The sequence below is a fragment of the Lithobates pipiens genome, unplaced genomic scaffold, assembly GCF_037356315.1.
Source record: "Lithobates pipiens isolate NorthernLeopardFrog02 unplaced genomic scaffold, aLitPip1_a1.2 Scaffold_8, whole genome shotgun sequence".
Classification (NCBI taxonomy): domain Eukaryota; kingdom Metazoa; phylum Chordata; class Amphibia; order Anura; family Ranidae; genus Lithobates; species Lithobates pipiens.
The window spans coordinates 683,254,925-683,277,931 of NW_027507903.1; the positions used below are offsets into that span (position 1 = coordinate 683,254,925).

The 23,007-nt window shown below is 45.9% G+C and overlaps 1 protein-coding gene across 1 annotated transcript; it reads left to right on the forward strand.

Moving 5' to 3' along the window:
* The first annotated feature begins 609 nt into the window (after positions 1 to 609).
* Positions 610 to 21,899, forward strand: LOC143962149 (serum amyloid P-component-like). The gene is made up of 4 exons (XM_077471480.1): positions 610 to 762; positions 2,699 to 2,769; positions 18,655 to 19,263; positions 21,223 to 21,899. The coding sequence occupies exons 2-4, from the start codon at positions 2,712 to 2,714 to the stop codon at positions 21,819 to 21,821; spliced, it is 1,266 nt and encodes a 421-aa protein (XP_077327606.1). The 5' UTR covers positions 610 to 762; positions 2,699 to 2,711; the 3' UTR covers positions 21,822 to 21,899.
* Positions 21,900 to 23,007: the final 1,108 nt, after the last annotated feature.

The window sequence follows — 23,007 nt, forward strand, 5'->3', positions numbered from 1 at the left end:
ATGACAGCTAATTGAGTATTTCAAGGTTTGAGGTATACTTATTTCTGGTGAGTGTGAAGCCCTTGGGGAGGGTGTCGCATGTGTTTTGTATCTTGGTGTACAGTGCACGCTTTATTATTTACTACTAGGACCACCACCTGATTTCTGGACTTTCACCACCAATTGTCCGTCATCTGTTTCTCATATGTTTTTAACCATATGAATTCCGGTCATACTATGGTCTGACAGGAGCGCGGCTATAGTATTGGATGGTGCATTATTATGGACTTCTGGACTGGATACTATTAGTTTATGAAGTACAACAAAATAGATTACACATTATGGAAGTCCTGTCAGATTGTGAAAAATATTGATCCCATTAATGGAGAACATGGAGGATATTTGATATAGAGATAGATTTTTTTGCTTTCTTGGGAAATTCTCTGACCTAAGTTCACTTGCAGAGTTTGTCCATAGATAGTTGAGCTGTTTACTCAAGGAACCAGAGAGAAGATTAGATTATCACCATAAAGGTACAGATTGCTTAACTTTTATTTGATGTCCTTGTGGTGAACAATGAGGCTCTTTTTGTGTAGTTTCATTTTTGAGAAATAGTGATTTCACAGATGAAGGTCGGAGGAGGAGTTATTAACTAGGACGAGACTTTATAACACCCTCCAATCCTCTCATCTCGCCATTACCAGCAGGATCTTCTGAGGGCTGAGACTGGACAAAGGGAGAAGGCTTCAACCAGACCAACAACACCGTACACAGAGATCACAGGTAACACACAAAGCTGGGGAAGTATGCTGAATATGTTTGATTGTCCTGGATAGGTAGAAGATGACAAAAATCAAAAATCCTGCAAATTCTTGATTCTGGTCAGTGACCAACAACATTAAAGCCAGAGGATCAGTATGACAGCCAGGAACTCGACACCCTTATGCCCCGTACACACGATAGGATTTTCCAATGGAAAATGTTCGATGGGAACTTGTTGACGGAAATTCCGACTGTGTGTTGGCTCTATTGGACATTTTCCATTGAAATTTCCGTCACACAAAATTTGAGAGTTGAAGGGGGGTGCTCAATGTCTGCTTTGTCCAGGAAATAAGTTAGGACTAGGGATGAGCCGAACACCCCCCTGGTTCGGTTCGCACCAGAACCTTCGAACGGACCAAAAATTCGTACAAACTTTAGAACCCTATTAAAGTCTATCTGACTTGAATGTTCAAAATCAAAAGTGATAATTTTAAAGGATAATATGCAAGATATGCAACAGACAACACCAGCAATAAGGGATATCTTCAGGTGTATACTGTGCTGGAGGCACACAACACCCACTTTAACTCCTGTAGATGCCTGTATTAGAGAACACCAGAAATAAAGGGTAGATACAGGTGTATACTGTGCTGGAGGCACACAACACCCACTAACTCCTGCAGATACCTGTATTAGAGAACACCAGCAAAAAAGGGTAGATACAGGTGTATACTGTGCTGGAGGCACACAACACCCACTAACTCTTGCAGATACCTGTATTAGAGAACACCAGCAAAAAAGGGTAGATACAGGTGTATACTGTGCTGGAGGCACACAACACCCACTAACTCCTGCAGATGCCTGTATTAGAGAACACCAGCAAAAAAGGGTAAATACAGGTGTATACTGTGCTGGAGGCTCACAACACCCACTTTAACTCCTGCAGATGCCAGAGAAAAGAACACTGTCCCTGTCTATCTTGCTCTTTCCATGCACGCCACAACACACTACACAAGGCCGCTGGGCTGGCGGCCTTATATAGTGTGGGGCATGTACTAAACCCCCTGAGCTATAATTGGCCACAGGCATCCTGTCTGTGGCCAATTATGGCTCTCCTCACTGCCGGTGCGGTGATTGGCCAAGCATACGGGTTCACAGTGCATGCTTGGCCAATCATATGCCAGCAATGTACATCGATGGCGTAATGAATTGTGGGCAATTTGTGCCATACGAATTTGGTGCGAACAGTCCACAAAGTTCTGAATTTGTCGAACATACAATCGGCCAATCGGCGAGTCAAACATGCATTTGAGTTGAACACCGAGCTCATACCTAGTCAGGATGAAGGAAAGCAAACATTGGGAGTATGTAATCCATGCTTCATGGGTGAAGAAAACTATTTCCTTCCACCCATTAAATTGATCAAAATTGAACTGTTGTTGACCACTGCCCACATCACTCCCTAATAACTGAGTTGTGCCAGCAGGGCAGGCATTTGAAGATCTCATTAGCCTCAGAGATGGTCTCCTGTAATGGTGCCAGTCAGTGGGCCCTTCACTACGATTATTTTACTGTCACTGTGACAAGTCGTGTTTGTTGATGTAGAACAGGGGTCTCAAACTGGCGGCCTTCCAGCTGTTGCAAAACTACAAGTCCCATGACGCATTGCAAGGCTGGCCATTACAAGCATGACTCCCACAGGCAGAGGCATGATGGGACTTGTAGTTTTGCAACAGCTGGAGGGCCGCCAGTTTGAGACCCCTGATGTAGAATGTACATTTGTACAGTTATACATCTGAGTTTGCAATAGTTGTAACTTTTATAGCCACTAATTTAAGAGGATGTCCAGGTACCTTTGGCCATATAGTCCCATTCTTTGTCTACTAAACAAATGCTGAATTATTACTTAACACTGATTACTATTTTACCAATATAGCTATTTTTAATCATTTTATAGGTTAATCAGAGAGATGGAACTGGGTGTGCTGGTGTTGCTGTTGGTGGTCCCCGTGTCTCTTGCACAGGAAGGTAGGTGGTCGAGCCTACATACACTTGATGCTAGCAGAAACCAGTGATGTGTAATATTCCATGCTATGCTATTCAAATGCTCCTCTGCTTTTCCATTTATTTGTTATTTAAAGAGGTTCCACATGGAAGAGCTGAGATGTTTCCACTTACTCAATGGATGCTTTGCTCATTGAATTACAGCCCTTAGATCACCGAGGTCCATAGGAGAGCCAAGGGGCCGGGTGATGTGTGAGCCATGACCTAAATTCAGCCCTACTGAGACAGATGGCTTGGTAAGGGTGGAACTGTCTCAGCTGTCCATTTGGATCACTCAATACTTAGTCTACAGTAAGTGGTGTGATGGGCTGATATTGAATACGTTTGGATGCCAGGAGTCTGGCGCAGCATTTCTCTCATGGACCTTTTGGGACAAGAAATGACTAATGCCTCATACACATGATCAAACAATCCAGTGGAAAAGTCCGGCGGACTCAAGTCCGCCGGACAATCCGCCCGTGTGTAGGCTGCCTGTGTATCCGCCGGACTTTTGGGTAAAATTTCTGCGGGCAGTACGGCCGTGTGTGTGCCAGTCTGTCGTACTTTTGAAATGAATGGACTTTTCCCGCCCGTCGCTGGCCCCGTCACCTGGTATGGACTTAAAGGGGAATCCCTACGCCGAAAAATCGGTGTGGGGGTCCCCCCCATATCAAACCCTTATCCGAGCATGCTACCCGGCCGGCCAGGAAAGGCGGTGGGGACGAGCGAGTGCCCCCACTCCTGAGCCATACCGGGCCGTGTGCCCTCAACATGGGGGTGCCTTAGGGAAGGGGGGCCGCACGGCCCCCCCACTCCAAAGCACCTTGTCCCCATGTTGATGAGAACAAGGGCCTCTTCCCGACAACCCTGGCTGTTGGTTGTAGGGGTCTGCGGGAGGGGGGCTTATCGGAATCCGGGAGCCCCCTTTAATAAGCATCCTTTGGGACTGTGACATCATAATGGGCGGGAACATCATCCGGTGATGTCCCTATATAAGTCGCCACACGCCGGGTCTCTGTCATTGTTACCGGAGACAGCGACGAGGCAACATCTCCTGAAGAGAAGAACAGAAGGCAGCGACAGCGGCAACAGCGACAGCGAAAGAAGACCGGGCCACCGCTTGTAAAAGAGCTAGAAGAAGGCGCGGTGGCCCGGCAAGAAGAACCGAAGACGTGGACAAGAGGAGTCTGGCGAGAAGACCCCCGAAGACGGAAGAGCTGTGCTGTGAGCTGTGCAATAAACTATTTTAACCCTTGTGTGTTGTGTTTATTTTTTTCCTTTTTTCACAGGTGAATGGGTAGGAGTACATTGTACCCCATACTCATTCACATAGGGTGGGGGGCTGGTATCCAGGGCCCCCTTATTAAAGGGGGCTCCCGGATTCCGATAAGCCCTCCACCCGCAGACCCCGACAACCATCAACATGGGGACAATGCACCCTCCCATGTTGAGTGCATGCGGCCTGGTACGGCTCAGGAGGGGGGGGTGCCTGCTCGTCCCCACCCCCTATCCTGGCCGGCCGGGTCGCGTGCTCATATAAGGGTCTGATATGGACCTAGGGGGGTCCCCCATGCCGATTTTTCGGCGTAGGGATTCCCCTTTAAGTCCATACCAGGTGATGGGGCCAGCCACTCCTGGTATGGACTCTTCCCGGCTACCTGGAGACGCGCTCAAAATGAGCGGACTTTCCTCCGCGTGTGTGGGCGAGTCCGTTCATTTCAAAAGTACGGCGGACTTAGTACGCCATATTAGTCCACTGCAAAAGTACCGTGTGTGGGCAAGTAGCTCGTTCGGAAAGTCCGGCGGACAGTCCGGCGGAAAGTCTGCCACACTAAGTCCGTCGGATAGTCTGCTATGTGTGTACGGCATTAGGCTCCATGCACACTGGGGCTCATAGACGGACGTTTTTTTTTTAGTTTAAGCGTTATTTTTTTTTTTTAACAGCCAATAAAATCCACTCTATGTTATCCTATGTGTCCATGCACACATGGAAATTTATGAACTTTATCAGCAGTGGAGTTTATTTTATTATTTTTTTGGAAACCATAAAATCGCGTTCAGGAGTCGTTTTTCTGACCACAAAAAAAGGCCAAACGTTCATACGCCAATAAACATCGCTAAACGCTCAAAAACGTGGCTCCCTTTAGTTTTTTAAGGTTTTTGATCCATTGGAAAAAAAAATAAAAAATTTCAACAACAAAATAAAAAGCTAAAAAACGCTAACCCTGAAAAACGCTATTGCAAAAACCATTGAAAGACTCACTGCAAAACTACTGGTGTTTTTATAAAGTTATTTTAACGTCCAGTGTGCATGGAGCCTTAAAATTATTAAGTTCCCCAAAATATCCTTCGGGTTTTAAATTAGAACTCCAGGTGAAACATTTTCCTATTTTTGGGTGGATTGTGGAAGGGTTAGACCCTATGTCATGTTTTTATTGCTGTCTGTATCCCATCAGAATGAGCAAGGGATGTATCCAGAACTGCGTGCTTAAAGCCCAAATCCATTTATAAAAAAAAGTCAGGGGGTCTTTAAAAGGTTTCCGCACTCTTTTTTATATTTAACAGCGCAAAAATAAATGCAAAACCTTGTTGTTATTCTCACACTGTCCTGCGATACCAGTGACACCTACTGGCAACAGTGGGAAATGCACAACACAGTCAAGATTAGAACAGATCCAATGAACTATGCACATTCAATCTGAGCTGGTTACAGCTCAGCCAAAAATAAATTTACCTTACAGCCCCATTTTTGGGAAAAGGGGGCTACATATACTACCCTGTTTCCCCGAAAATAAGACCTAGCGTGATTGCCGGTGATGGCTGCAATATAAGCCCTACCCCCCAAAAAAGCCCTAGTTAAAGTCCTCGTAGGTCTTATTTTCAGGGTAGGGCTTATTTGGGGGTAGGGCTTATATTGTAGCCATCACTGATAATCACACTAGGTCTTATTTCTCGGGGTAACAGGGTACGTGACAGTACAGATCCCTCTTTGAGCGATTGTCGCCCAGGATTCTCAAATAGACAGGTTGAGAGGCTCCAGGGGGATTATTTAATTTGGGGGACATTTGTTTTTTCTCAGTTTCCTCTGTGGTTGGTAAAATCCAGTTGTGGACCTGGAGCCTGGAGATTTCATAGCAATCTGGGTGGGATGGAATCTCCAATCCTGGGACTGGGTTTTGGGAACAGCCAGGAGTCTGGCTTGTTGATTGTGCAGGTGGGTCCTGGGCTTAGAGAGAAGCCAGGACCGGGGTTCTGGGCTCCACCCTCCCGAGGAGTCCAGGCGTGCAAGGGAGTACAGTCTGACAGAGCAGACAGAGGCCCCAAGCCGGTGGGCTGTAGCAGACAGGAAGCTATAAGAGAGAGTGTCACCAGAGGTACAGAGTGGGTACCAAACAGGGACACAGTTACAGGGTCAAGAGGACCGAGGTCAACGCCTGAACAGCAGTGCTCATCAGAGAGCCAGCTGGCTCGGTATTTTCCATTCGTTGTTTATTTATTGATTTGAAGTTAAAACCCTTGCGTGGGAATCCTGGGGGGGTAGTGGGGAGGCATTGGGGAAACCAAGGCTGGTATCTTACATAAGAGGAGCTCAGAATATATCAAGTACTTTTTCAAAAGGGAGGTAAAATAGTGAAATAGGTAGCACTTAGGTAGCACTTAACACCGGGTGGAGGGAGAAGTAATAAATATAAAAACATCACTATAACTATATAAAAAAAAAAGTTATATGAGGTACCAGTGTCCGACAACATGAGCAGTAAGAAGGTAGAACTGCAGCATCAAGCTTTTTGGAGGAAGTTCTAGGGCAGGTCAATCAATCCCACTGTCCAGTGAAAGGGGCCCAGATGAGAAGATCTTCGAGGCTGGCAATTAGGGATGAGCTTCGAGTTTCAGTCGAACTCATGATCGACTCGAACATTGGGTGTTCACCTGTTCACCCAACAGCGAACAATTTGGGGTGTTCGTGGCAAATTCGAAAAGCAGCGGAACACCCTATACAAGTCTATGGGATAAATCTAAAGTGCTAATTTTAAAGGCTTATATGCAAGTTATTGTCCTAAAAAGTGTTTGAGGACCCGGGTCCTGCCCCAGGGGACATGTATCAATGCAAAAAAAAGTTTTAAAAACTGTCATTTTTTCGGGAGCAGTGATTTTATTAGTGATTAAAGTGAAACAATAAAAGTGTAATATTCCTTTAAATTTCGTACCTGGGGGGTGTCTATAGTATGCCTGTGAAGGGGCGCATGTTTCTTGTGCTTAGAACTGTCCCTGTACAAAGTGTCATTTCTGCAGGAAAAAAAAGTCATTCAAAAGTACTCGCGGCTATAATGAATTGTCAGCTCCCCGTAATACAGAGGACACTCATTGAAAGTCATTGATAAAAAAAAAGTGTGGGGTTCCACCAAATTCAATTACCAGTCCCTTCAGGTCTGGTATGGATATCAAGGGGAACCCAGCGTCAATTTAAAAAAAAAATGACGTGGGGTTCCCCCCAAATATCCATACCTGGTATGGATTTTAAGGGGAACTCCATCCAAATTTATCCATACCAGACCCTTTATCCGAGCACGCAACCTGGCAGTCCACAGGAAAAGAGGGGGGACGAGAGAGCGCCCCCCGAACCATACCAGGTCACATGCCCTCAACATTGGGAGGATGCTTTGGGGTCCCCCAAGCACCTTGTTCCCATGTTGATGAGAACAAGGGCCTCATCCTCACAACCCTGGCCGGTGGTTGTGGGGGTCTGCGGGCAGGGGGCTTATCAGAATCTGGAAGCCCCCTATAACAAGGGGACCCCCAGATCCCGCCCCCCCGTTTGAAATGGTAAGGGGGTACAAATGTAACCCAAAGCATCCTCCCAATGTTGAGGGCATGTGGTCTGGTACGGTTCAGGAGGGAGGGGGGGACGCTCTCTCGTCCTCCCCTCTTTTCCTGCGGCCTGCCAGGTTACGTGCTCGGATAAAGGGTCTGGTATGGATATTTAGGGGGAACCCCACGTCAATTTTTTTTTATTTGATGGGGGTTCCCCTTAATATCCATACCAGACCTGAAGAGCCTGGTAATTGAATTTGGGGAAACCCCATGCTTTTTTTTTATCAATGACTTTCAATGAGTATTACGGGGAGCCGACAATTCATTATAGCCGTGAGTGATTTTAAATGACTTTTTTTTCTGCAGAAATGACACTTTGTGCAGGGACAGTTCTATGCATGGGAAACATGCGCCCCTTCACAGGCATACTATAGACACCCCCCAGGTACGAAATTTTAAGGAATATTACACTTTTATTGTTTCACTTTAATCATTATTAAAATCACTGCTCCCGAAAAAAGACCGTTTTTAAAACTTTTTTTGCATTGATCCATGTCCCCTGGGGCAGGACCCGGGTCCCCAAACACTATTTAGGACAATAACTTGCAAATTAGCCTTTAAAATTAGCACTTTTGATTTTGAACATTCGAGTTCCATAGACTTTAATAGGGTTCTAAAGTTCATGCAAATTTTAGATTTGTTCGCAGGTTCTGGGGGGGTGTTCGGCTCATCCTTACTGGCAATACTTCTGAGATCATTTGTTGTGGAAGTTGAGAGAACAGGTTGTGAGGAGAGAGGGCTAAGTTCAGTTTTTCTTTGCGTAAGAGCCTAGAAAGTTTCTATTTTGACATCAGTGATAGTTGGAGGAGACACGGCAGTTCATTGTTTGAGAATGTAAAAGGAATGTAGGAACAGTGCATGATTTTGAATTGCTGTTGTAGCCAAAACTCAGTTAGTGATAAAGGCACAGGAGGCTTCTCCACTGAGAACTTAAATGTAAACAATGACGGCAATATAAGAAAAAAAAAATCTGATGACAACGTTGTCAGTGAACAAACAAATACGTAAAGAGAAACAAACGAACAGATATGAAAATGTCTGCACTACGCATGCATCGTATTAAGGATCAATAGGAGCACTGTGAAATCATTGGATAGTGTAATAGCAAGCACCGTGTGGGTGGACAATCCAGGTGGAAGGGAGAGGCAGGTGACTACACTTGACAAAATCCAGCACGTCAAAAATATCAATATTTTTTTTGAAAGATCCAATGGTCAAGGTAAGTTGTCAGTGCGTCCAGAAGAAGCGGGGGGGAGGGGTTTCCCTGTGAAACGCGTTGACGCCACACTCTCCCTTGAACGTCTGACTCTCCATCTGTGGATAGCCACTGGATACAATAGCCTGGATATCCGTGTCCCGCACTCTTGTGCCAAAGTTTGTCCATGCCCTGAATCCCAGGCGGCGATGCAGCACGGACAATCTTTGGCACGAGAGCAAGAGACGCGGCTATCCAGGCTATTGTATCGAGCGGCTATCCACACGCCTATTCAAGGTGTATGCAGTTATGTTATCACTCCCTAGCCACCCGTGGGGATAGGGATGCGGTGTATACCACGACTAATCCCACAGGTAATAGCAGGATAATAGAGTGATCTCTTGCTCAGCTGCCTGGACACTGTTTGATCTCTTCAACATAATGGATAACAGAAAATTAAAATGTGACAGATTACAGTCACGTCCGCTGTCTGCAGAGCATTCACCCTCATACCCGAATAAGGTAGGTCACACTATAGGTACGGGTATTGCCAATTGTTCCCCCTGCTGGAATTTGGGTTGACTCCATTACTGATTGATATGATGCTCTCAGGGCTGGGCTCAGCCCTTCCTTCTCTGAGCTGGGCTCAGCCCTTCCTTTTCTGAGCTGGGCTCAGCCCTTCCTTCTCTGAGCTGGGCTCAACCCTTCCTTCTCTGAGCTGGCTGTTCAGCTGTCGGCTGATTGCCAGCTCCCATCTCTCCACCGTTACTCACCTGTTGATGATATCCTGCTCGTCAGTCCTGCCTACCTAAGCCACCCAGTCCAGAGGCTCTCTGCCTTCGCCTTGGTCAACATCACAGAAACGCTCTCTTGTGACCCTGTTCAAGACTTGCTTTGCTTTGCTGACATCCCTTCTGGCTTCAGATTCTGCTTGCTGTTCCACTACATTGATCCCTGACTATCAGTTCCGGTTACTGAACTTTGGCTATGTTTTGACTACGTTTGTTCTTTTTACTTTTATTATTAAACAAGTGTGATTTACCTGTACTTCTGTCTCAGCTTGATTTCATGGTTTCAGACAGATGCCTGTTTAATTTTTTGTTCTCCGGATCCACTCTGATCAGGATTTTTGAGGTGGAACTTTATCCAGCTTGTATCCAGCTCCTCATTTTCGTCCTGCCGTTTCTCCCAAAGCATTTTAGACTACTTAACTTGACCGTTGGATTTTTCAAAAAATCTTTTTTTTTTATTTGTTTTGAATTTTTGATGTCAAGTGTAGTCACCTGCCTCTCCCTTGGTGCACGGTGGAGATTTTTCATGTTTTCATGGTCTTGCATATTTGGATATTTTATCCAGAATTTGTATTTGTATGCTGGAGTTGCATTTTTTAGACACGATATTTCTATGGCTCTATATGTGGCATCTTTTTCTATGCTTGCTTTTGGTATCGATGTATATATTTTTCCATGTATCATTGGATACTGAGCCCCACTGTATTAGGATGAGTAGATGAGTGCCAGCTGTTCATTTACAGAGGCCGGTTTCCATACCTCGTTGTTTATTTTTCCTCCTGAACCATACCAGACCACATGCCCCCAACTTGGGTTCTACCCCCATCAAATCATTCTCTGCAGCTATTACCTTTTGTACCACCACCCCCTCCCTTTAGAATGTAAGCTCTACGAGTCGGGCCCTCCTGTACCTTTTGTATTGTACTGTAATTGTGTTGTCCCCCCTATACATTGTAAAGTGCTGCGTAAACTGTTGGCGCTATAGAAATTGTGCATAATAATAATACCCCCCCCCCCCCCACCCCATAGTACCTTGTCCCCATGTCTGGTATGGATATTAAGGGGAACCCCACGCCAAAATCAAATCAAATAAGTGTATTTTTTCCCAAAAAAGTGCGCTTGTAAGACCGCTGCGCAAATACGGTGTGACAGAAAGTATTGCAACGACCCCCATTTTTTTCTCTAGGGTGTTAGAAAAAAATATATATAATGTTTGGGGGTTCTAAGTAATTTTCTAGCAATTTTTTTTTTTTTTTAACTTTGTAAACACCAAATCTCAGTAAGAGGCTCGGTCCTTAAGTGGTTAATAAAGGAATCGTCAAAAACTTGTGTTGTGTCTTTATTTACCTTTTATCATTTTTTGGTGAATGGGTAGAGGTACTATGTTCCCCTATACTCATTTACATAGTGGGGGGGGTTGCTTGTTAAAGGGGGTTTACAGAGTCTGATAAGCCCCCCATCAGGAGACCCCCACAACCACCACCCAGGGTTGTGGGGAAGGGGTCCTCATCCACAAGGCTCCATTTTGTAGTTCGGGGGGGGGTTCGCTTCTCTCATCCCCCTCTTTTCTTTCCTGCCAGGCTGCATGTCCAAAGGGCTTGGTATGGATTGGCAAGGGGGCCCCACGCTGTTCTTTTACTGAATTTTCTATAGCCGGCATTCTTTTGTTTACATTTCAGCTCTCAGCAGGGAAGCCCGCTGACAGCTGAAAAGTCATCGGTTGTCAGTCATGGCATTCTAGATTCCCAGCCCGCTCCTTAACAACCAGCTATCTTCACACAGAATTTGAATCATCGATCATTATTCGACCGATCAAAAAAAACGAACTAAACAAAAGGAACTTCAACAAATGTTCACAAAATGTGTTACTATTTCATTTGGAGATTCGGACACAGCCACATTTCTGAATAACCACAAAATGTGTTTGAATTTACATTTGGACCAAAACGAATTGCACATGTCTAGTATCAGATATGGATACTTACGTTGAACTGTTCTCATACCTGATAGTGTTAGGGCTTCTATACGTCTACAACTGAAACCTTCAGTTGGAGGACCATTTGGAGATTAACATAATTATACCTTATATTGGCTAACTGATGTAGCGCACTACCCCCTTGGGAGCTGCTGTGTTTGTTCATTACCTTTTTGTCAAATAACCCCGCTTTCAATCCCCCATGCAATTTCAGGACACCAAGCAAACTCTGGATTTTATAAGACTTTATTCTGGACATAAATCGGTGGTCTGTTGAATGGAATATATGAGATGCTCCATCCGACCCCAGCTTTGAATCCAAAAAGGGTACTGATTTGTTGCCCTTAGTATTTGATAGTTAACACCCTTCTAGCGATACTTTCCTGATTCCGATTCCCATTTCAGACCTTAGCACTTCCAATATGGACAGACAAGCATCACTCTGAATAATGCTGTGGATGTAGACTCCAAAGTCGCAGGCCACACTGCCTATTTCCATGACTCTTGTTGTCAAATCCCCGTCAGTCCTGGAAAAGTGCTTGATAATGTGGTCCTTGGATGCATAGTATTAAGTTACAGATTAGCACCACTGGGTTGCACTCCCTTTGCTCTCTCCCAATCAACAGTCCATGTTACTCACAGAAAGTTGATTCCCAGTTTTCTCGGTCCACTTAGCTCCTACTTCCTCCTCTATGCTGTCCAGCGCATCCCCGCATTGGAACACACGGTCTTCCTTTAGTACTACATGATGACTTTTCGTCCAGGGACCAGACGTTGGCCTCCCTGGACTCCTCTTCCGGCTATCCGGCTCCGGGGTCTCTGAACCCCCGGCCCTGCGGCCTTCAGACTCCTTCTGATCTCCCTCCTGACTCCCCCTGGAGCATGTGACCCCCCCTTTTTATATGAGAGACCTCCCATTGACCAAAGAAATTAACCATTGGTCAATTCTCTCACATGGGTTTCCTGCCACTCAGGCCTCAGTCCTTCCTCTCTTTCCAGCAAAATCCACTGTCAAGAAGAGGAGGTATCCCTGAGCCCAAGTGTAGGCAGCCATGCCCCCATCTACTCTGACACTCCCATCCCTAAATAAACAACCAGGCCAAAAAAAGAACAAGACCCTGGACAATTTTACCTGTCTCTATATCCTACACTATCAAAAAAAAAAAAAAAAAAAAAAAAAAAACACTGAACACCTACCTAAACGTAGTGGGCGCTACACTCAGAAGATGGAAAATGTAAAAAAAAAATATATATATATATATATATATATTGTAAGGGATCTTCCCGGGGTAGGGTGTGTTTGGACACAGTTCACAGCAGACTTGGACTTTATAAAGTAGACCTTGGCGTTTATTCGTGGTACAAACAGTCCAACAAACAAAGTATACAGCAACACCGTGCTTCTTGTGTATAACAGGAACAAAATAATAACAAAAACAAAACAACCTAGCCCGGCTGGGCGCTTACTAACAGGTTCTTCTCACCTATCTGACACTTATAAACACAGCGTCTTTCGCCTGGATATCGCAGGGTGGATTTTAGCTCCAGCAGTGGCTGTGCTTGCAGCTTCCTCAAACACACAGACTGTTCGTTTCCCTGGCTGAGAGCAATCACCTGCAGGCCCAGCAGAGCCTTTACCTTCCCAGGCTAATTAGGATCAAAGCTCACCTGATCCAAAACCCAGAACTGGAACGAGGGATGGGGGGTGTGGAATGACAGGTCCCTCTACCAAACCTACCTGCCATTCCATATAAACCCAGGCCCGGCAAGATTAAATAACAACTCAGCAGCATATCGCTGCTGAGAAACTGATCCATCCTGGACTTACCATCTCACACTGTGTAGCAACCTAGGTGAGATGTACACCCCCTCAACCACTTCTCCAGTGACATGTCTACATATCCCCCCCCCTCTTTTTCAGACCGGAGGGCTGAGCCTTTTGTCCCCACAGACAACTTACCCTCGACAATGCGTCAGCATTTGCCTGTAATTTCCTTGGCCTGTGTTCCACAGTGAAATTAAAGTTTTGTAGGGACAGAAACCATCTAGTCACTCTCGCATTTCTCTCCTTGTTTAACTTCATCCATGTTAGGGGGGCATGGTCTGTCACCAACTTGAATTTCCTGCCTAGCAAGTAATACTTTAAAGATTCTAGGGCCCACTTCACTGCCAAACATTCTCGCTCCACAATGGCATAATTTTTCTCGGCCGGGGTTAGTTTTCTACTCAAGTACGTCACCGGATGCTCCTCACCATTCACTACTTGTGAGAGTACTGTACCTAAGCCTGTGCTAGAGGCATCTGTCTGGACCAGAAATTCTCGCCTGAAATCGGGGGTGACTAACACAGGTGGTTGGCACAAGGCAGACTTAAGGCTTTGGAAAGCCTTCTCGGCCTCTGGGGTCCACGTGACCATTGCTGTCTTTCCGCCCTTTGTCAAGTCAGTTAGTGGAGCAGCAACTGAGGCAAAGTTCGGCACAAATCAACGGTAATAACCCGTAATACCCAGGAAAGTTCTAACCTGTTTCCTTGTCAGGGGTCTAGGCCAATTCTGTATTGCCTCAATTTTATTTAGCTGTGGCCTAACCAATCCTCTTCCAACAATGTAGCCCAGATATTTGGCCTCTTCTAGGGCTAGAGCACACTTCTCGGCATTTATGGTCAACCCTGCATCACTTATGGCATCCAACACGGCCTGTACCTTACAGAGGTGACTTTCCCAATCAGGGCTAAAAATGACCACATCATCGAGGTAGGCGGCTGAGTAATCCCGATGTGGTCGCAGAATCAAGTCCATCAACCTCTGGAAAGTTGCAGGCGCTCCATGTAACCCGAATGGCATCACTACATACTGGAATAGCCCATCAGGGGTGGAGAATGCAGTTTTCTTTTTAGCCTCGCCAGAAAGTGGAATCTGCCAATAGCCCTTTGTGAGATCGAGGGTGGTTATGTACCTGGCATTACCTAACTTCTCAATCAACTCATCTACCCTGGGCATAGGATACGCATCGAACTTGGAGATCTCATTCAACTTTCTGAAATCGTTACAGAACCTCCAAGTTCCATTGGGCTTTGGGATTAGCACAATCGGGCTGGACCATTCACTCTGTGACACCTCAATTACCCCCAGATCAAGCATACGTTTTACCTCGTCAGATACGGCTTTTCTACGTGCCTCCGGTATCCTATAGGGCTTTAGGTTTACTCTGCTTCTAGGCTCAGTTTCAATGTGATGATGGATGAGGTGGGTACGCCCTGGGAGGTCAGAGAACTTGTTTTTGTTTTTCTGTAAAAATTCCAGAGCCTCCTGTTTCTGTGACACTGATAGAGCATCACCTACCTTGACTGGAGGGATTGGTGGTGACAAATTATTAACAGTATTTGTCGCCACCAAGGATTCCCTGTCTTTCCAGGGCTTGATCAAGTTTATGTGATAAACTTGGAAAGGCTTCCTTCTACCTGGTTGGTGCACCTTGTAGTTCACCTCACTGATCTTTTCAACAATTTCATAAGGACCTTGCCACTTCGCTAAGAGTTTACTCTCAACAGTGGGGACTAGTACAAGAACCCTATCGCCTGGGTTGAATGTCCTGATTCTTGCGGACCGGTTGTAAATTCTACTTTGGGCCTCTTGAGCTCTCTGGAGGTGTTCCCTTACCAGGGGCATTACCGTGGCTATACGGTCCTGCATTTGTGCTACATGCTCAATAACACTCTTGTATGGGGTGGACTCACTCTCCCATGTCTCTTTTGCAATGTCCAGTAGACCCCTAGGGTGACGACCATAGACCAACTCGAATGGTGAGAACCCTGTGGACGCTTGGGGCACTTCCCTAATAGCAAACATGAGGTAGGGTAATAAATGATCCCAGTCACGACCATCTTTTGCCACCACTTTCTTCAACATATGTTTCAAAGTTTTATTAAATCTCTCCACCAATCCGTCCGTCTGGGGGTGGTATACAGAGGTACGGATGTGTGAGACTTTAAATAGTTTACATAATTCCTTCATCAGTTTTGACATAAACGGCGTACCTTGGTCAGTTAGGATTTCTTTGGGGATCCCAGTCCTAGAGAACATATAAAACAACTCACGTGCAATTGTTTTAGATGCAGTGTTTCTTAAGGGTACAGCCTCAGGATAGCGGGTCGCATAATCGATGACTACCAAAATATACTGGTGTCCTCTAGCTGACTTTACAACGGGACCCACTAAATCCATGGCAATACGCTCAAAAGGCACCTCTATAATAGGGAGCGAAACCAAAGGACTGCGAAAATGTGACACTGGGGCACTAACCTGACATGTGGGGCACGACTCGCAGTATTTTTTAATGTCATCATATATCGCCGGCCAAAAAAACCTCTGGAGAACCCTCTCTCGCGTTTTGTCAGTCCCCAAGTGTCCCCCAAGAACATGGTTATGTGCCATGTCAAGCACCTGACGCCGGTACGGCTTAGGTACCAGAAGCTGTTCCACAATCTCATCCTTAATCTTATTGACTCTATAGAAAAGATCATTAGTCACCGAAAAATGTGGAAATCTTTTTTCAGCATCTGGTTCCTGAGGTACCCCATTCATTACAGCAACCTGCTCTCTCGCATTTTTGAGAGTGGGGTCCTGTAATTGTGCAGCCCCAAAATTATCCCTAGACACCTCTAAGTCTAGTATATTTTGCTCAGTGGGAGGAGCCTCCTCCTCCCCAGCCAGGACCTGCAAAGGAAAACAATCATTTTCATCCTGCATACTTTTATCACTCACAGTGGACAAGGCAACCCCCTTAGAGGTATCCTCACTCCTTTCTGGGATTTTTCTTTTTTCCCAGAGAGCCCAGAATAATGGAAAATCGCGCCCCAATATTACATTATGCATGAGGTTTTTAACCACACCCACTTCATATTGTACGGTGCCTTGTTCAGTCCCGACTTTAGCCAGCGCTATAGGGTACACTTTTGTATCACCATGTATGCACACAACACTCATATGCTTTTTAGACTCTAAGTCCCCAGTCACCAGGCTAGCATGCACCAAGGTTACGAGGCTTCCCGAGTCCATTAACGCCTCAACGGGAAGGTCATTGATGGTAATATTGCAGATTTGCGGTTCAGTCTCTAGTCCAGGAACTGCAGCACAAGATGGTTCCGCAAACAGCGACTGACGCCGGCTAGCGTCACACTCCATGGGTTCAGTGGTAAGAGGGCAATGGGCCGACACGTGTCCCGCCTCATGGCATCTCCAACACTGGATAGGGCCTGGTCTCTTTGGCAAGGAGTCCTTTTCAGAGCCCCTTAGCCACCCGGGACCATCACCAGTCTTTTGTCCCTGAGACACCACTTGAGCCCTTTTCCCTCCATCAGCACCCCTCCACACTCCCCCAATAGATGGAAGTCTCTTACCAGCTGACGGCACAGATCTGGCGCTCCGGGGAGGTGAAGATGCTGCAGGAACATCACGGAGGTAGTCCTCAGTCGCCTGGAACCTCTCCACGAGGTTGACAAGTTCGTTTGCATTCTTAGGATCACCTTGTCCCACCCAGCGTTGTAGGTCAGTAGGAAGCGCTCGGAGGTAGCGATCCATCACGACCTTCTCTAGGATTTGTGCAGGAGTAGAAGTGTCTGGCTCCAACCACTTTCTTGCCAAATGGATTAGGTCATACATCTGGGACCTCGCTGATTTGTCCAGACTGTAGCTCCAGTTGCGTACCCTCCGGGCACGGACTGCAGTAGTAACTCCTAGTCGGGCAAGTATCTCCTCTTTTAGCCGAGTATAGTCCTTAACCTCTTGCTCACTGAGGTCATAGTAGGCTTTTTGAGGTTCACCTGTTAAATATGGCGCAATTACCTCTGCCCACTCAGCGGCTGGTAACTTCTCTCGCTCAGCCACGCGCTCAAATACTGTTAGATAGGCTTCAACATCGTCCTCAGCAGTCATCTTTTGCAGCGCATTCTGCACAGTCCTTCTCCCAAAAAAAATCTCTGGAGCGGCTCCCATCACTGTGGGTGGATTAGCAACCACAGGCGCCTCTCGATTTGCTATCAGGTGCTCGATAAGTTGTTGTTGTGCAGCCATGGACTGTTCATGTCGTTGCTGTTGTTGCAAACTCACTTGCATAAACTGCTTCAGCATCTCCTCCATGTTGCTGGACTGTTCTTGGAGTGTAGTTGCAGCTTTCACCCAGGACATCAGCAGCTGTAGCCAAGTCTGTCCACACCGTTGCCCCTAGCAACCGTGTTGCCCGCTACCTCCACCAATTGTAAGGGATCTTCCCGGGGTAGGGTGTGTTTGGACACAGTTCACAGCAGACTTGGACTTTATAAAGTAGACCTTGGCGTTTATTCGTGGTATAAACAATCCAACAAACAAAGTATACAGCAACACCGTGCTTCTTGTGTATAACAGGAACAAAATAATAACAAAAACAAAACAACCTAGCCCGGCTGGGCGCTTACTAACAGGTTCTTCTCACCTATCTGACACTTATAAACACAGCGTCTTTCGCCTGGATATCGCAGGGTGGATTTTAGCTCCAGCAGTGGCTGTGCTTGCAGCTTCCTCAAACACACAGACTGTTCGTTTCCCTGGCTGAGAGCAATCACCTGCAGGCCCAGCAGAGCCTTTACCTTCCCAGGCTAATTAGGATCAAAGCTCACCTGATCCAAAACCCAGAACTGGAACGAGGGATGGGGGGTGTGGAATGACAGGTCCCTCTACCAAACCTACCTGCCATTCCATATAAACCCAGGCCCGGCAAGATTAAATAACAACTCAGCAGCATATCGCTGCTGAGAAACTGATCCATCCTGGACTTACCATCTCACACTGTGTAGCAACCTAGGTGAGATGTACACCCCCTCAACCACTTCTCCAGTGACATGTCTACAATATATATATATATGTACATGATCTTCCTGATATACAGTATATGAGTATATACATTTTTCTTTTCTATCATCTATAAATAAATTCTGAGTTTATTGTCCATCATCTAAAGCTTTGATGAGTATCAGTAATGAGTTTTGTCTGTTTTCTTCCCTAGACATGGAAGGTAAAATGTTCGTCTTCCCCAAAGAAACCAACACGGCTCATGTCATTCTAAGACCTACAATTACAGAGCCATTGCAGAAAGTCAGCGTCTGTCTACGTTCCTACAGTGAACTTTCACGCGGCTATTGTCTCTTGTCTGGTGCGACTTCAAAGAGCTCTGATGCTTTAATAATCATGTTCTACCCTCCAAGTCGCTATAATGTATATGTGATGCATATAAATCAAGGAAGCAATTTTATCACGACAGACTCAGAACCTCTGGACTGGAGGCACACCTGTGTGACTTGGGCCTCTGACTCTGGGTTGGTCCAACTTTGGGTCAATGGACAGCTCTACCCCGGAGGAGTCTGCAGTAAAGGGTCTTCTATTGAAACTGCAATCAGCCTAATTCTGGGACAGGAACAAGATTCTTACGGTGGAGGGTTTGATGCTTCTCAGTCATTGGTTGGTGAAATAAGTGACGTCCACATGTGGGATTATGTCCTGACTCCAGAAGACATTCGGAAAGTCACCTCTGGTGATCTCCATGGAAATATTCTTAGTTGGCAGTCTCTACTCTATGAAATGAAAGGAGAAGTTCTTGTCCAGCCTAAAAATTTGCGTAAGTCTGTCATCTTATCTATTTACTCTTTGTTAATGTAGTGAGGTCCCAGGCCTCCTTTAGTCCAATGAGAACCTCCAGAGCCAGGGATAGCTGACATCCTTCTGTATAGAGTGGGTTGCAAGGCATAGTGGGTGAAATGTAAGTTAGATTCATGGGCGCCAGACATTTCTTGAATGCAAAGTGATTTATTTTTTCTTGGTCAAACTGTGGGAGAGAGGGTTTGGGCCAGGACACCACCCCAGCAGTTGCAATGCCAATTGGCAGACTCCGAGATCTCTACAGGTAGACAGCTATGCAGGGAAAGGTACCCAGCAGGATACCACATCTGCATGTGTAGGTTTGCTGTCTCCTATGACAACAGTCTTATAACAGTTTTTAACACAAGTTGTAATGAACTCTGGCATTCCTCTACAATCACTTCTGATATATTCTCAACTCTCTGAGCTCCCAGTCTCTCTCACAAGACTTGCTGATTCACTACCACTGAATCCCTTGAGCTCTTCACAATCCCATCACCCAGTATCTTCCTCAAGCGTCACCCCCGCTTCCCTGCTGAGTCCCTGGCTTGGCACTCCAGATACTCCGCAAGCGACACCAAACTGGCCTGCTCGGTCCCTTGCTTTTGCTGACTGAGTTCCTGGCTTGGCACCTGCAGAAGTTTCCAGATTCTTCACCGTCCCTGGTTGGTGAGAATAATGCTCCGGTACTTGCTTCAGATACTCACCGTGGTCCCTGATAGCAAGGTGGTTGGTCCCTTAGTGGCAACAGCTTCCCTCTACCTCTGACCACGACAGGTCTTCTGGCTGACAGAACCGGCACTTCATTTTGAACTGCAAGCCGCAGTCCTAACCCTACGCTGGTCTCTTGCTTCTGGATAGGCCTTAGACAGCCTAGCAGCCAGATGTAACCGGGGTGGGCCCAAACTGCAGCTTAGGAGCCTGGGCAGCACAACACAAGTCCACCCAGACCACCGTCCAGGTGGCGCAGAACCCCCGATCACCTGACCTCACCCAAATAAATAGGCTCTCCCAGCAGGCCAAGGGACTCATGAAGATCTCAGCCCATTGGCTGAGATACTCTATTCATTCCTAATCTGTGCTTGCAATGCCTTTGTCTTATCTAATGTCCCCAGATACCAGGCCATCTAGTGACAGAAGAGAGAAGTGCAGCAATTCCAGACTTAGGGTGAAATCAATTGATCCCTAACAATTGGCCAAGGCAGCTATACCTGGCAGGTAAATTTAGGAGCCACTCTGCCTAAACTTCAGGGTTCTACATTAATTATTGCATAACAGTTTGTTGTGTATAGGGCTGTGTAGCCTCACACTGATCAGGATGCCCATTCTAACCCGTGTTCACAGCCAAAAGTAGCCACAATGGGCACGTGAACATCAGAACTGGACCACAGGGCCATGGAAGAAAGAGGCCTGGTCTGATGAATCCACAAATGGTTCGAGCATGATGATGATGACTTGGCCTCCAAATTCCTCAGATTTCAATACAATTGAGCATTTGTGGAATATACTGTAAAAGCAAGTCTGATCTATGGAGGCCTCAACTCACAACATACAGGACTTCAAGAATCTGCTACTGATGGTTTGGTGACAGATACCACAGCATACCTTCAGAGGTTTAGTGGAGCCCATGCCTCAATGGATTATAGTGGGTGATCATAATGTTACAACTGATTGGTGTATTATCTATATACAAATTCCATTCTTTCTGTGTATGCTCCTTGTTCTTAAACTCCATCAGTGGTAGGAAAGTCTGTTGATTGGCCAATTGAAAAGATGACTAAAGGTACATTGGCACACTAGTTAGTGGATCTAAAAACCACATATATTCAAAACAAAAATGAATATACTGACCTTCCTGAGATATATGAGTGTATCCAAGTGTTTTGTAGATAGATTGTTATATGTAGCAGTAATGATCTTTGTGTGTTTTCTTCTCTAGACTTGGAGAATAAAGTCTTCGTCTTCCCCAAAAGAACCAACACGGCTCATGTCATTCTAAGACCTACAATTACAAGACCATTGCAGAAAGTCAGCGTCTGTCTACGATCTTATACCGACCTTTCCCACCCCTATACTCCCTTCTCTCTCGCTACTCCCGGGAAGGACAATGCCTTTGTGATCTTCTTACAGCCTCCAAACACTTGTTCTGTATATATCAACCAGGAAGTCACTAGTTTTAAGACAGACCCTGAGTCTTTGGAATGGAGACACATCTGTGTGACCTGGGACTCCAACACTGGACTGGTCCAACTTTGGATCAATGGGAAACTCTACCCCAGAAGAGTCTCCATGAAAGGGTCTTCTATAGCGGCTGAAACCAGCATTGTTCTGGGACAGGAACAAGACTCGTTTGGTGGAGGGTTTGAAGCTTCTCAGTCATTGGATGGTGAAATAAGTGACATCCACATGTGGGATTATGCCCTGACACCAAGAGATGTAAAGAATGTAATATATGGTAGTCTCCATGGAAATGTTATTGATTTAAAGTCTGTAGTTTATGAAATCAAAGGGGAAGTTCTCATCCAGCCCAAACCTTAATTCAACCAGCGTATAATGTTTGCAACCAGTTTATAATTCTCACCTTGTGGTTGATTTACTAAAGGCAAATAGGCTGTATACTTTGCAGTGGAATGTTTCTTAGTGTACGAGACAAAGCTCTGTTGACCTCACCATTTGGACTGGAGGCCGATCTGTATGACCTGGGACTCCAACACTGGCATCGTCCAAGTTTTGTTCATTGGGAACCTGTACCCCAGAAGAGTCTCCATAAAAAGGGTCTTCTATAGCAGCTGAAACCAGCATTGTTCTGGGGGAGGAACAAAACTCTTGGTGGGGGGGTTTGGTTGGTGAAATATGTGGGATGTCGCCCTGACACCAGGAGATGTACAGAAGGTCATCTCTGGCGGTCTCCTTGGAAATGTCATTAACTAGAAGTTTCTAGTCTATGAAATCAAAGGGGAATTGCTTATCCCGTTCAAACCTGAATGTCAGTCTATCAGCTTATAATATAGACCTCGAGGTAGATTTACTAAATACAAATAGGCTGTTGACTTTGCAAGGGAATTTCCCTTAGTGTATGAGGTGCATCCCTGCTTACTTCCAACATTTGGTTTGGAGGCACATCTATGTGGCTTGGAACTTCAACACTAGAGGGGACAAACTTTGGGTCAATGGGAAACTCAGAGGTGAAGATCTGCTGACTTCCATCATCCAATCATGTGCCAGTATAAAATACTCTTCTTTTTCTTGCATATAAATGGGTATTCTTTGCCAAGTGGATTGTCGTCACCTTGACTAAGCTAAGTGAAAATTATCTAGGAAACTGAAACACCTTTTTGCCTTTAGTAAATTAGTCCTTCTATTATTTTTTTACACACAGGTTTTTTTTAAGCATGGGACACGGGTCCCAGAGACAGCGCGGACCATTCACATTGCTCTGAGTGACTCGCGCATGTGCAGTAGGGAACCGGGAAGTGAAGCCGCAGCGGTGATTCCCTCCCTGAGAATGTCGGCGGCAGCAGCCGAGAACCGAGCGATCGATCGTTCTCGGCTGCCGACATTGATGGACCCCGGGACAGGTGAGTGTCCATTTATTAAAAGTCAGCAACTGCAGTATTTATAGCTGCTGGCTTTTAATATTTTTTTTTCCAGTGGACTCCCTCTTTAAGGTCTGGCAAACACTGCCGGACCTTGCAGCTATGGAAACTCCCGTGCGCATGCGGGT